This window comes from Canis lupus, chromosome 30 (genome assembly GCF_048164855.1).
Source record: "Canis lupus baileyi chromosome 30, mCanLup2.hap1, whole genome shotgun sequence".
NCBI lineage: Eukaryota > Metazoa > Chordata > Mammalia > Carnivora > Canidae > Canis > Canis lupus.
In genome coordinates this window covers 39,717,781-39,731,553 of record NC_132867.1, presented here as the reverse complement: position 1 = coordinate 39,731,553, position 13,773 = coordinate 39,717,781, and the positions used below count along the sequence as shown (strand labels likewise).

The window sequence follows — 13,773 nt, the reverse complement described above, 5'->3', positions numbered from 1 at the left end:
TGCCAGGTCTCACACGTGCCGTTGAGCAGACAGTGGGGCACAGCGTGTGGGCCCTGCTGGAGGGGGAGGGATTGTCAGCCCCACAACCCCGGCCCCGGGATTCTGCTCCTGTCCCCGCTGGAGGACAGATTGCGGCTCTGCTTCGTTCGCTTCACTACAGTTCAGGGCTCTGGGTGGGCCGGGGCTGTCTCTTCATCTTCCACTGACGGATAATGGAGTCATCTGCTCTCTCCCACCATAATGCGAAGCTGCAGTGAACTTGCGTGGTGGCCTCCCCTCCCTGACTCTGCAGGTGTGAGCAGGGGAGTCGATCGGGGGTGCACCCGGGGCTGCCAGGTGGCGGGTATGACCAGGTATTCCAGGATCCGTCACCAGAGCGCTGCTCCCCGGCAGCCTCGGAGGACGCTCCTGTCCTCCTACCCCTTGCCAATGCCGGAGGAGTCACCTGCTATATTATCCCTGTGACGAGCGTGGGGAAGTCTTTAGAATATATTGGGGTACGAGAGGAAGCTGACGGCAGCGACGCAGGATGTCGAGACCAGAATGGCCCACGAGGGCTGGAAGGGGCTGGGCCAGCAAGCAGGTGCCCAGTGCTTTTGTGAAACAGGGCGGTGGCGGGGGGTGGGGGTGGGTGGGAGGGTGCTGGGGGCAGCTGGCTGGGGGCCGCGGGCATCCTCTCTGTTACTGGCAGATGGGGACCGAGTCCCTTTGACAGTGCCCCTGGGGAGGAGGTGCGGAGCGCCCAGGGCTGGCCCCGAGGCCTAGAGGGGAAGCTGGGAGGCGGACTTAGCACTTGGCCATTTTTAGAGGCCTTGATGTTTAGTTGCCAGAAAAGCAAGTTTAGAAAGGGGATGGTGAAGCTGTGTTTATTTATCTTTTTAAGATCTTTCTTATATTTTAAAGATTATTTATTTGAGAGAGAGAGAGAGAGTGCGTGCATGAGTGAGCGAGAGAAAGAGCACGGGGGTGGGGTCGAGGGGCAGAGGGGGAGAGAGAAAATCTCAAGCAGACTCCATGCTGAGCGCAGAGCCCCATGTGGGGCTCGAGCCCACGACCCTGAGATCCTGGCCTGAGCTGAAATCAAGAGCCGGGCGTCCCACGGGCGGACCCACCCAGGTGCCCCTAACTGTGTTTATTTTAAGACCATCGCAGAAATGGTGCGTCCTCATTAAAAAGCTAAATGCAGCGTAGCCGCCCGCCCCCCTCGTCCTCCTTCCCCTGCCCGCTGCCCGCAGCGTGTTCTCGGAAGCTGCCCACCTCCCGCAGGTAAGTGGCAACGCACACTCGGGATCTTGTTTCATTTTACGGGTTTCTTCAGAGTGCTTGACTTTTACGTGTTGGGTTTTCTTGGCCAAATGAGGACACGGGAGCGCGTCATGGCCTTGTCACGGCTGTGGGTTGAGCTGTCCTTGGGGCAGGCCGGTGGCCAGTCGGGTGTCATGCCCCGGCCTCCCCGAGTGGGTCCGGGTGGGGGGCCGAGTGCCACGGTGGCCTTCCAGCCCGCAGCCCACGCACCCCCCCCCCCGGTGGGCGGCCCCCCTGATGGGATCTGCCTGCTGTCGGGCTACGGGAACTTGGGCGGAGGTCGCCGCCGAGGCCGTGGGCCCAGCATCTTGGCTGACCATGGCACGGTTGAGGGCGCCGTTTTGGGGAGGCATCGAGCCAGAGTTTCTCCTGCAACGTGTCCCCGGAGGGAGGTTTCTTAACACCTGTGCGTCAGCGGAAGATGGGGACAAGCCACGGCCTCTCCTATGGCTCCAGGCCCTCATGTTCTCGGACCGCTGCATCGGGCAGGACGCTTCCAGCAACCGAGTCACCCTCCTTCATTTAGGATCTACCCCCCTCCCCACCCTCTGCCCCCACATCGGGGTTTCAGGTGTCTTGAACCCTCCGTCCACCCCATCATGCTTTTTCTGTGCTCCGTAGAGTTCTCAAGGAGGGGAGTCAATAATGCCACCCACATGGGGCCTGCAAACCAAGGTCGGAAAGAAATACAGATGCGTGGTTTCCAGGGAGTCACCCTCCCCTTCCTCGGCTCACTCCATACGATCAGCCCGTATCTTTCTCCTCTCCCTGACTCAGCCCTGACAAGGGACGTGTGGATGGCACCTGAGCCAGTGACAGGGACACGTCCAGCCTGGACCACGGGCGTGGAGTACGTAATCCCGTCTTTGGCCATCTGGATGGGAGCGGGGGTCCCGTTCTCCCTCTGGGACCCCCTGCTTCCCGTGGGGTCGTGAGTCTCTCTGCGGGCCGCCAAGGGATAGAGCCGGGCCTGCCCTGCCCCCTGGGTGCCCCGTCCTTGACTTTTTCCTGCAGAGCCTGAAGACTCCCATATGCCAAAGCAACGCCTTGGCAGAGATCTGGTTCATCGGCACCTCCTGCCCCCGTGTCCTACATGGGGTATGAGGACTTGCGTGGCCGGAAGCAGCATGGGGCGCCTCGCAGAGCCCGTGATGGGTGCCGAGCGCACGCCCTGCCCAGGCTTGGCTGGCCGGAGCAGCGTGACTTGTCGTGCTCTGATGCCGACACTGTCGGCTTTCTCTTCCACGCCATAACCGATTCTCTGGACACCCATGGGTGCTCAGTAACTCAATTCCATCCTCTCACTGACCCCCTAGGGTCAGCCAGGCCCCGCAGGCTAAGGGCGCAGCCCCACGCGGCTGCCCCCTTCAGATGCCAGTCCCTCGTACTTATGGCCAAGCAGCCTCAGAGTCAGGGTATCCCCACCCCGCCTCAGCTTTGAGTTTGCTCATGGAACTCAGGAAAACAGTTTACTTCCTATTAATGGCTCGTAATATGGGAAACAACTCAAGAAGAGCCAGAGGGGAGAGAGGCGAGGTGTAGGGGAGGGGCCCTGGGCTGCGGTCACGCCACCCTCCCAGCACCTCCTCGTGCACACCAACCCGGAAGCTCTCCGGACCCCATTGTTCAGGGTTTTTTAGATTTTATTTATTATTTATTTATCTGGGAAGAAGCCCAGACGTTTATCCCTGACGGCAAGCCCTGCAGGTGTTGTGGGTCGTGGGTTTTCCCACAGGGCGCCTGTGCTGGCCTTGGGGGGGCATCTCTCCTGGCGGTGACTGGAAGCATCCCCATCACTTGGCTCGCTGCAGGCGGGCGCAGCTGGCGTGGGCGGGAGGCAGGACCCAGGCCGTCCCGGCGGGGCACTCTGCGCCGAAGCCATCACCTTTACACTCTCCTCCAGGGGCCCCTCTGCCGTCTCGTCCAGTCTCAACATGCTCTGAATAGATTTATTTCTCCCAGACTGTAATTACCCTCTTACACAAGAGCCAACGAGTTTCTACCTATGTTCTCTTTCCGCCCGTCCTGGGAGAGGTTAGCTCCAGAATGTCTGACCCAGAAAAGGAAAACCTTTATTTCTACATCGCAAGTGGCCTGCGAGCCAGCTCTTGTCCCTCGGGATGTCACAACGGCTCTTCCGCGGCATGTCCGTGGACTCATCAGAAGCGATTCCGTGGAGGCCGGAGGTCGTACGAGGGTCATGTGGGGACTCACGCAGGGTGAACCGGGGTTTGGGAGTCGTGCTGCGACAGGCACCCACCGAGAAAGCCACGCGTGCCTGTCCCTTAGGGAGCGCGGTGTGTCTCTCTGGGCGACACGGTGTTTATGGCGAAGGCTTGCCGCGGAAAACAAGGGCCCCACTTGGCGCTGGAAGCAGTCTTTGGAGACTAGGAGTGATGTTGGCTTTCTTGGGGTGAGGCCAGGTGTCCTGGGAAAAGCATTCATTATCTCTGTCTGCAGTGCCATTCGTAAATAAGTAGAGGCTTCTAATGGTATAATGATCGTCCTTAGGTTACGGGTTTAAATAGACGTAATAACCCACCCAGCGCGGAGAAAGGCCCAGCTCGGAAGCCAGGGAGACGCTGGCTGGATCTGGGCTTGTTTGGGCACTTCCTTCTGTCTCTGAGCCGGAGGTTGGGCGTCTGCAGAGGGTGCTTCCCTCCCTGGCCGCCTGGTGGGGAGAACGAGGGCCCGCCCGGGCCACTGGTCCTGAGGCTGTCAGGTGCGAGCAGCCACGGGCCCTGTCCCTTTCTTGTCGCTGCTGCTCATATTCCTCTGCTGGAACCAGTATCACGCCCATTGTACAGAGGAAGAAACTGAGGCGAACGGAGGCTCGGTCATTGGCCCAGATGGCTAAGAGCTACAAAGTGGTAGAGGCTAGAGTGGAACCCAGTCGGCCTCCGGAGACAAGCTGACCCCTGTGACACCATCGTCAGTGCTGCGATTCCTCGTCACATTTCTACCATTGTATCGCCTGTGCTCCCACCTCCGCCCGACGGTGAAAGACACAACAGGGGAAGAGGACCGAGCACCAGGGACACGAACCCACCTTTGCTTCTGTAGAACCACAGCAACCAACCAAACTCCGATGCAATTGCATGGAATCTCCCCCAGAATCTGCAGGGGTCGGGGAACCCCGCCGCTGATACTGGGTGTGCAACACGTACTGTATCTTTTTTTTTTTTTTTCTCTAACTAAGGCTGGTTAACAGCCTGCGAGTGTCTGGCATCCCCTGTGCTCTGTCCAGACCTCGGGGCCCCCCGACCCCCACCTTGGTTTGCAGAGGTGGCTTGATTCTGGGTTGTCTGGCAAATAGGAAGTATGATTGATTTTTTTTTTTTTTTTTTTGCTTTGCATGACTTGAAATTCCAGGTGTCACATTAGCCTGGTATTTATGCTAAAATGCTAACAGGTTGTGAAGTTGTTTTGTCCCTGGTCTTTCCGAAGGCAGCTATGGAGATGTCTCATTGGAGGCGCCCTGCCCTCTGAGACCCAGCGTGGATGCCACCGTGGGATGGGAGCCGTGCCTCCCTGGAACTCCACCTGTTTGGGTTGCTGTGCTGAGTTCTGGGGCTGAGTCATCCCCGGGGTGCAGCCTGACTTCGCCTGGAGAAGACAGGGTAGAGGACCCACAGACAAGCTGGAGTTTTGTCTGTGTGTTGGACTACTGAGCAGTCGCATTCAGGGTAGGCGTGACAGTGACCCAGCCCCAGACGGGGGCACTAACAGGGAAACACCCAGTTCCCTCCTGCCTTCATTCCAGAGGGAATGGCATGCATATGTCTTTTCATACATGGAGTTGATGAAAGAGAATGGCATGTTCACAAACAGATTTTTAAGCCAAGGAGTGCCCTCAGTAATCCACATTCCCTGATAACCATACTCCTGGGAGGGTGATAGTACTGGGAAGCCTTATTGTTCATTTTATTTTTTTATTTTACATTTTTAAAAAAGATTTTATTTATTCATGAGAGAGACAGAGAGAGAAAGACACACACACGTGCACACACGCACACACAGAGGCAGAGGGAGAAGCAGGCTCCCTCTGGGGAGCCCGATGCAGGACTCGATCCCAGGACCCCGGGGTCATGACCTGAGCCAAAGGCAGATGCTCAACCGCTGAGCCACCCGGGTGCCCCTTATTGTTCATTTTAAAATGTCCTGGAAAGAGGAGGGCTGGGGGGTGTTGCTGGAATGGAACGTCCGAGCCCGTGTGGTCCACGGCAAACCTCTCGATGCGATAAAGTAGAGCATCGACCCACCTTGTTTCCGGTATTTTTCATCTTTCCCTGTGCATACAGGATTAACTTCATAGATGTTCTGATCATAATTAGGTGTAATGGATTTGGATTTTACTTTTTTTTTTTTTTTTTTGGATTTTACCTTTTAAATTGAGTCTCGGGGCGCCTGGGTGGCTCAGTCGGTTAAGCTTCCTACTCTTGATTCTGGCTCAGGTCATAATCTCAGGGTCATGAGACTGAGCCCCACATCAGGCTCCGTGCTCATCACGGAGTGTGCTGGAGATTCTCTCTCTCCCTCTGCCCCTCTTCCTGCTCATGCCCTCTACACAGACAATAAATAAAATCTTTAAAAAAAAAAAAGCTGAGCCTCTACTCCAGAGTAGACACAATCGTTTACATCAGCTTGGCGCTGTCTGCAGGAATATTTACAGAGGCTGAGTCTAGATAGCAGCGTTGGGAGCTTTGAAGAAGGGGGCTTTCCTTCCCTTTCATTTTGGGCTTCTTTCTCCAGGATTGTTATAAAGCTTGGTTACAGTGAGAGCGATTCAGTGACATCAGCCCTTTAGATGCATTTTCATGGCTGTGTTCCTAGTTCTTTTGGGGACAGGAGTAATTAAATTATTTCCAGGTCTCTGGAGTGTTCCAAGAGGAGAAGGAGCTGAGGCAGCCATGTGAGAAGCTGACTTGAAAAGGAACGTGGAAATGCAGTGAGATTTGAAGATATTACAGGCCTTTCTCTGGCGACCATTAGCGAAATTCAGGACTCCCTAGGCCTGGCCTTCTTTGCCCCCAGGTCTAAACAAAGGAAAACTGTTTCAAGATAAGACCTATTTGCATAAATATGTGACTATTTGAGCTTTGGTCTTGAAGCTGGAGAAAGCACAGGAAGGTGAATGAGGCCTCCCCCACCCCTCACTGATCTGCCTGCGCAGGTTACGGTGACGGTGACCGGTGCTTGTCTTCGCATTCCTATGATGCTTCCCTCCTGGCCTCCTCCTGGCCTTCTCTCATGATCCAAGGGCGTGGGCCAGGTCTCCACCTTAGGGGCCCTAACTCCATGACGTCCATTCTCCATAAACGCTCTCTTCTGTAGAGAGGAGGGGGATTTATCTGGAATACGCACAGTTCAGCTTTCTGTTGGCACGATTTTGAAATGGGTTATGTAGCTGCAGACTTGTCTGCTCACTTTGGAAGAAAGTGAGCATAAAGCAGGTGGGTTCATGGCTGGCTGTCTTCGTGGGAGCCCCTTCTTATGCTCCCAGATGCTGGCTTTGTGGGGTCCTGCCCTGGGGCCACACGTTCACGTCTGTTCTCGGAGAAGTGCTCAGTCCTACTGCAGACACTAGATGCTGTTTCTGCTTAACTTTAAAAATCCGGCCTCGGTATCAGAGTAGATCAGCAGGGAGCCCGAGCACTGAGGATTGAATAGCCCTACTTCAACAGCTCAGTGTGATCGGGATGCTCTGAGGAGCTCACTGGAAAACCTCAGAAGGGACCTTCATAAACAGGTGTGTTTTGGAAGGGGGGTGACTCTGGGTCAAGATCAGGGTCTCTATCCGTTCATCGTACTTAGGCCGATGTCAGCCCCTTGGGTAGGCAGGCGAGCGGAAAGGGTCTGTTGAGCCTTGCATCCTGCTGCCCTAGGAGGGGGTCCCCTGTGTGGTGGTGACGGCTCGCCACCATTTACCAGGGTTGAGAGAATTTAATCTCCCTCGTGGATAACACCTTAATGCACTAAAAGAAGATTACTTATTTTTAAAGCCTTTCCATTTTGTTCTTGTCCATTTGGCAGATGAAGCATTATTATTCCCAGGGTGGCCGGGGCGGGGGCCAGCCTGGACGAGGATTGGGCCCCCAGTCGTCATCCCTCCAGTGGGGCTCCCAGCAACAGTGTTAGCAGAGTTTCATTGGGCCGTGCTGTAACGTTAGGGCAGGCGGTAGTTAACCTTTCCTGCCAAGTGCTGCAGGAGACCAAGGAACAGGTGGTCGTGTGACAGGCTTTATGAAGGGGGTCGGGACCCCTAGGGCCGGGAAGACCCTCCAGCGGGTCTCGGGGAGAGGACATTGGGACCCATGGATGCTCCGTTTTTACTGTTGCATTTAGACTTTCTCGATGTGACTTGAACGGGAGTTGTGACCTTCGGGAGTCTTGGGTTCTACAAGTTTTAAAGTCTTTTAAGTCAAAATCTGCTTGTTTGTTTATTTGCTCTCAGTCAAGTGCTTAGTCTAACTGCACATTCCAGGGGTGGGGTAGGAGGGAAGCTTTTTGTGGAGCTCGATATAAAGGACAACCAACTCCTTGCTCAGGAACACTGCTGAAGCCGTGGGATTTTTTTTTTTTTGAAGCCGTGGGATATTATTGGTAAAAATTAATTAGCTCAGCAGGGAAGGTTCCAAAGACGAACCAGAACTAAAGGGGTCATCCTCCGCTGCTTCACTCGGGCCTGCGCCGCCGAGCCTTGGACAGCGAACGTTCTCCGTGTCCTGTCGTTTGTGTTTGTAGCTCGTCTGGCACGAAAATATGTTCCTCCAGAAAGGGTTGTTTATGGAGCATTTATTTTTAAAATGAATAGATGACATTTCTTATACAAACATTTTTTTTTTTTTTTTGTTCCAACCTTTTGTGAACTCGGGAAAGGCAATAACATGAAGATACGTAAACGCACGCACGTAGCTCAGGCTTCTGCGAGCGCCCTTGCCAGGACGGGTGAGGCCAGCGTGGTGCAGTGTCTGCCGGTGTGCAGAGAAGGCGACACTTTTTCTCCTTCTGTGCCAGTGAGGCATCCCACGGTGGACGCTGGGAACGGACCCCGCCCCCCCTCCCCACCCCGTGCTGGGGGGCCCGCAGCATCTGGGTCAGGTCTTCCTGGGGGTGGCGGGTGTACAGATGGGCCCGGGCTGCAGAGGCTCTGGCCACGGGGCCGTTGGGGGCGGGGAGGAAGGAGTTAGCTGGGGCTGAGAAAGAGGAAGGGGGCAGATGTCCTAGCCTGAACTTGGAGGAATGGCAGGCCCGACAGAGGAACTATTTGGATAATATTTCCACTTGGTCTTTTATTTTAGATTCTGATAAATCCACCAGAGAATTAAAGAATGTTCTTTTCCTACCCAAGTGACAGCCGGCAGTGTTCCCCGGGGGGTCCCTTCTGTCTTAGGCTTCGCCTCATGATGACTTGGCTCTGGCCAGGCACACTGGCCACCTGCTGGCCACCCGCCAGCCCCACCCCCTAGTACCCTTCCAGCCTGAGCGCACCTGGCACCTGGCACCTGGCTCGTTGTCGTCCCCGGGGGCTTGCTCGGCATCCTGCCAGGGCAGGGGTGACCCCTCATTCTATAAGATGCTCTCCTACAGAGGATTCTGTGGCAGAAACTTGATATTCCTCTGTTCGGCAACAGCTCTCTCTAAAACGCTTTGTGATTTTTATCGGGAATATGGTCTGGTTTTATTCCTGGTGTAATTACTTGCCTTGGTCGTACAGGTCCTTAAGCGAACTCACTTTATAATGCTATTTTTGTTCAGGCTGTGTAATTTCCTAAATGTTTTAATATTTTATATGTTCTCTGAATTATCCCCACATCTTCGGAAACCGCAGTGGGCTGAAAATTATATAGATAGAAACAACCTATTGTGTCCCGCGTATATCTTTATTTTTTATTTTATTTATTTGTTTGTTTATTTATTAAAAGATTTTATTTATTTATACATGAGAGACACAGAGAGGCACAGACACAGGCAGAGGGAGAAGCAGGCTCCATGCAGGGAGCCCAACGTGGGACTCGATCCTGGGTCTCCAGGATCACACCCTGGGCTGAAGGCGGCGCTAAACCACTGAGCCACCCAGGCTGCCGCTACCGCGTATATTTTTAATTTTTTTTTTTTTTTTTTTTGCTTATAAAAATCTATCACTTGTTTTCTTTCTAAGGCTCTTTTTTTTAAGATTTTATTTATTTATTCATGACAGACACACAGAGAGAGGGGCAGAGACACAGGCAGAGGGAGAAGCAGGCTCCCTGTGGGGACCCGATGCGGGACTCGATCCCAGGACCCCGGGGTCACGCCCTGGGCCCAAGGCAGATGCTCAACCACTGAGTCACCCAGGTGTCCCTCTAAGGCTCATTTTTAGAGAGAGGAGATGCTAATGACTCTCACTCCCTACGAAGGTGGACATATCTGGGGAATTTTAAATCCGCTGGTTGAGGGACGACCCCGGGGTCCCGGGATCGAGTCCCGCATCGGGCTCCCTGCATGGAGCCTGCTTCTCCCTCTGCCGGTATCTCTGCCTCTCTCTGTGTCTCTCATGAATAAATAAAATAAAATAAAAAGTAAATCTGCTGGTGGGGAGAACTAGAACCCAGTATCCTGCAAAAACTCTTTATGTGGAAAGAATATAACAGCTAGATTGGGGCAACACAGAGTTTAGCTCTTGAGAAATGCATCAGAGGGAGACAAGCTTTGGAACATTGTTTCCAGAAGATCTGCGGATCTGGGTGTTTCTCGGGTTTGGAACGCTGAAGCCTCGTCCTGGCTAACCGTTCCGGTCCCGGTCCCGATGGTTTGGGGCAGTGAAACAAAGGGGGGAGACGGCATGAATTCTTCGCTCCTTCTCTCATATCTCGCGCCTCCTCCATCCAGATCGTGTCTTGTCACGTGGTGGGCGAGGCCATTCAGTTCCTGGTCGGCGCGGGGCCCGGGTCCCCCGAAGACACGGGGCGCCAGCTGTATGGCGCGCGGCTCTCCCCATTTCATCTGCAGGTGAGTTTGCGCAGATGGTGCTCGTCAACCTGCAGGGCAAGCCTGGCGTGACCGCGGGCCGGGACTCCCCCTGCTTTCGCGCTCGCGAATGGTTTATTTCATAATTTTCCACCTGTAACCTTCTGTGTTATGTTGTATCTGTAGGAGACAAAGTGTGCGTGGTGTGTGGTGTGTTACGTGTTATGTACGTGCACATACTGTGTAGCTTCCACACACGTATGCATACACACCCACACCTACAGGTATACATGCGGCTACATAGGGGTGCGCTGAGTGAATTCAGAGGTTGCCCATTTACCAAAATCAGGAGATACGGTATTTTTCAAGGTGTTCAAACAACCAGGGGTGTTGCCGGCAGGCAGAGTAAGGTGCGTGGCATCGGAGGCGAGGACGGGGTTCTGTCTTGGGACCTCGTGCCAGGCCCCAGCAGTCCCCCGCAGTGGGAGACCAGCCTAGGGGCCAGGGGTCGTGTTACTCTTGCTAGTTTTTGGAGAAAGTCAACCTTGGAAGACTCGTACTACGTTTTATAAGCCTAAAAGATGAGTATTACTATCGTATTTTTCATAACACACTATTACGGTAATAAGAGACTCCTACCGGCACGCCTTGTTTCACTTCACTTTGGAGATGAGGCTTTTTTTTTTTTTTCTTTTTTTTTTTTTACCCGTGGAGGGTTTGTGGCAGCCCCGCGAAGAGCACGTCTGCGGGCACCACTCCAGCTGCCTTTGCGTGCTGCGTCTCTGTCACGTTGCGGTGATCCAGGTGCATATCCTCCTTTTTCCTTATTATATTTGTCACGGTGATCTGTGGTCAGTGACGACGACTCGCTGAAAGCTCACGTGATGGTCACCATTTTTTTTTTCTTAAAGATTTTATTTATTCACGAGAGACCCAGAGAGAGAGGCAGAGACACAGGCAGAGGGAGAAACAGGCTCCCTGCGGGGAGCCCGATGTGGTACTCCATCCCGGGACCCCGGGGTCACAATCTGAGCCAAAGGCAGACGCTGAGCCGCTGAGCCACCCGGGCGCCCCTAAATATAACTTATATGCACCGGGGAAGCCAAAAAATGCACTTGGCTTGCTTTATTGTGGTACTTGCTATATTGCAGTGGCCTGGAAGCAAACCTGCAGCCTCTTCAAGGTGTGCTTGTGTATATTTTACAGAATATTAATAATGATCTATCTAGTAATTATATAGAGTCATATGTGATCACCGTAAGAGGCGTATTCGTGGAATTTCTGGATGCCCGGAGCATCAGATAACCGTGTGACTGTTGTGAATTTCTGGGTCTGTTTGAGGGGTCCCTGCCCATTCAACCCTGTCTTTCCTCCCCTCCGTCCCGGGTCTTGGCTGCTAATTTGGGGGATGAGCCCAAGTCGTACAGCTCCCTCAACCACAAGGGAGGATGATATCCTGTATGCTTTTCTTACACAGACGTGGTTTTGAATAACCGGAGCAAACAAGATTTTCTGGCTCCCTACATGGCCTTTTTCTCTTTCTGTCTTTCTTTCTTTCTTTTTTTTTTTTTTTTAAGATTTTATTTATTTATTCATGAGAGACACAGAGAGAAGCAGAGACCCAGGCAGAGGGAGAAGCAGGCTCCATGCAGGGAGCCCGATGCGGGACTCGATCCCAGGACCCCGGGGTCACGCCCTGAGCCAAAGGCAGACGCTCAACCGCTGAGCCACTGGGGGCCTGTCTACCTGGCCTCCTTCTGAGGGCCCGCCCTCCCCGGCCTCCCCGCCAGCACGTCCTTTCTGAGAGTTCAGGAGGAGGAGTGTGACTTCATGTCACACCTGCCAGGTGTTAACACCCTCCCGCTCACCCTAAAACTTTGGACAGTGTAACTGGAAAACCAGCCCGAAGCCTGGGACACATGTAGCTGACACCGGATGCCTGGTTCGGGATAGAGCGAGTCCAGCCAGGCCTGTAGGACCGCCGTGAAGGACGTGGGGTTTCTGAGATGCTGCTCGCGTGCCATTTCATGCAGCTCGGCAGAAGTAACCCAGTCGTGTCTCTGCTCTCTTAACCCAGTTGACACCTGCTCTCAGGGCAGAGGCAGCTGCTGGAGATCGATCGGTCAGTGATGAACGCCCCAGACAGGAGATGCTCCTGCTGCTCTGCTGGCCTTGAGATTAAAGGTGCAGAAAGGGGCTGCGGTGGTCTCACACCCGCCCCCCTGGACCCCTACCTGCTGGGGAGAGGGACAGACCTGCAGCAACATGATCCAAGTGCACCTTCCCTGCAATCACCAGGATTGCTGGTGTCGGGTGAGGGTCCTGAGTAGTGGGCAGTGCCGTCTAAAGCTGCCCTCTCCTCCTCTGCGGAGGGTCCGGAAGGCACCATGAGGCGAAGAGCTAGGATCTGTGCTTTAGAAAGAGGCTCCGGTTGAAAGATGAAGGAAGGTGTATTAGTTTGCTGTGGCTGCTGAAACATATCACCACAAACCTAAGCTTAAGACCCAAATATAGGGGCACCTGGGTGGGTGGCCCAGTTGGTGGAGTGTCTGACTCTTAGTTTTGGCTCAGGTCGTGATCTCGGGCTCATGAGATCGAGCCCTTGGGTTGGGCTCTGCGCTCAGCACAGAGTCTGCTTGGATGGTTTCTCTCTGCTGCCCCCTGACCCCACTCATCCTCTTTCAAAAATAAATAAATCTAAAAAAAAAAAAAAAAGAAAGAAAGAAAAGAAAAACCAGCATAGGGGCACCTGGGTGGCTCAGTCGGCGAAGCATCTGCCTTCTGCTCAGGTCACGATCTTGGGGTCCTGGGATCGAGCCCCATGTTGGGCCCCTTGCTCAGTGAGGAGCCTGCCTCCCTCTCTCCCCCTGCTCATGCTCTCTCAAATAAATAAAATAAATAAAATATTTAAAAAAACCCAGCATAAATGTATTATGTCGCCGTTCTGGAGGTCTGATGTCCAGCACGGGCTGGCATCGGCGGGCTGCCTTCCTGTCTGGAGCCCTGCGAGGATCTGCTTCCGTGCTCACTGGGTGTTGGCAGGATTGTGTTCCTGGTGGCTGTAGGGCCGATTTTCTCACCAGCTGTCCGCTCAGGGCCGGTGGCAGCTTCTAGAGGCCACCTCTTTCCTGCGCTCTTGGCATCCTCTATCTATAAGGCACCTCTCGCTGGCCTGCCTCCCTCCTTCATCCTGAGGGCTCCTCTGATTGGTTCCACTGGGCTCTCTGGGATAACCCAGCATTCTCTCTCCATTCACGGGCCTTGCCCTGGTCACTCCTGCAAAGTCCCCTTTGCGGTATCTGGTCACATACCTGCAGGTTCCAAGACTCTGGGTGTGGACATCTTTGGTGGAGGGGAGGGGGGCGTGACGCTACGACGGGTTGTTGCAAGAGATCAGAGTCCAGATAGAGGGTGTGCGTGTTGGCCCAGGCAAGAGGGGGTGAGAACACCCGTGTGCTGTGTGCACAGCCCTTGGGGAACGTGTGAGCATGGGGCTGGGCTAAGCATCCCACGTCCCGT

At 54.1% G+C, this 13,773-nt stretch overlaps 1 protein-coding gene across 3 annotated transcripts in view; it reads left to right on the top strand.

The window, feature by feature from the left end:
• Nucleotides 1-13,773, top strand: part of C2CD2 (C2 calcium dependent domain containing 2) — a 57,399-nt gene that overhangs the window by 12,430 nt on the left and 31,196 nt on the right. For all 3 annotated transcript variants that reach the window (XR_012021483.1, XM_072807054.1, XM_072807055.1), the window contains one exon: nt 10,177-10,296. Coding sequence is in view for 2 of the 3 variants with exons in the window: in XM_072807054.1 (XP_072663155.1) it covers nt 10,177-10,296 (120 nt within the window). In the remaining variant the exon portion in view is untranslated. The remainder of the gene's footprint in view (nt 1-10,176; nt 10,297-13,773) is intronic.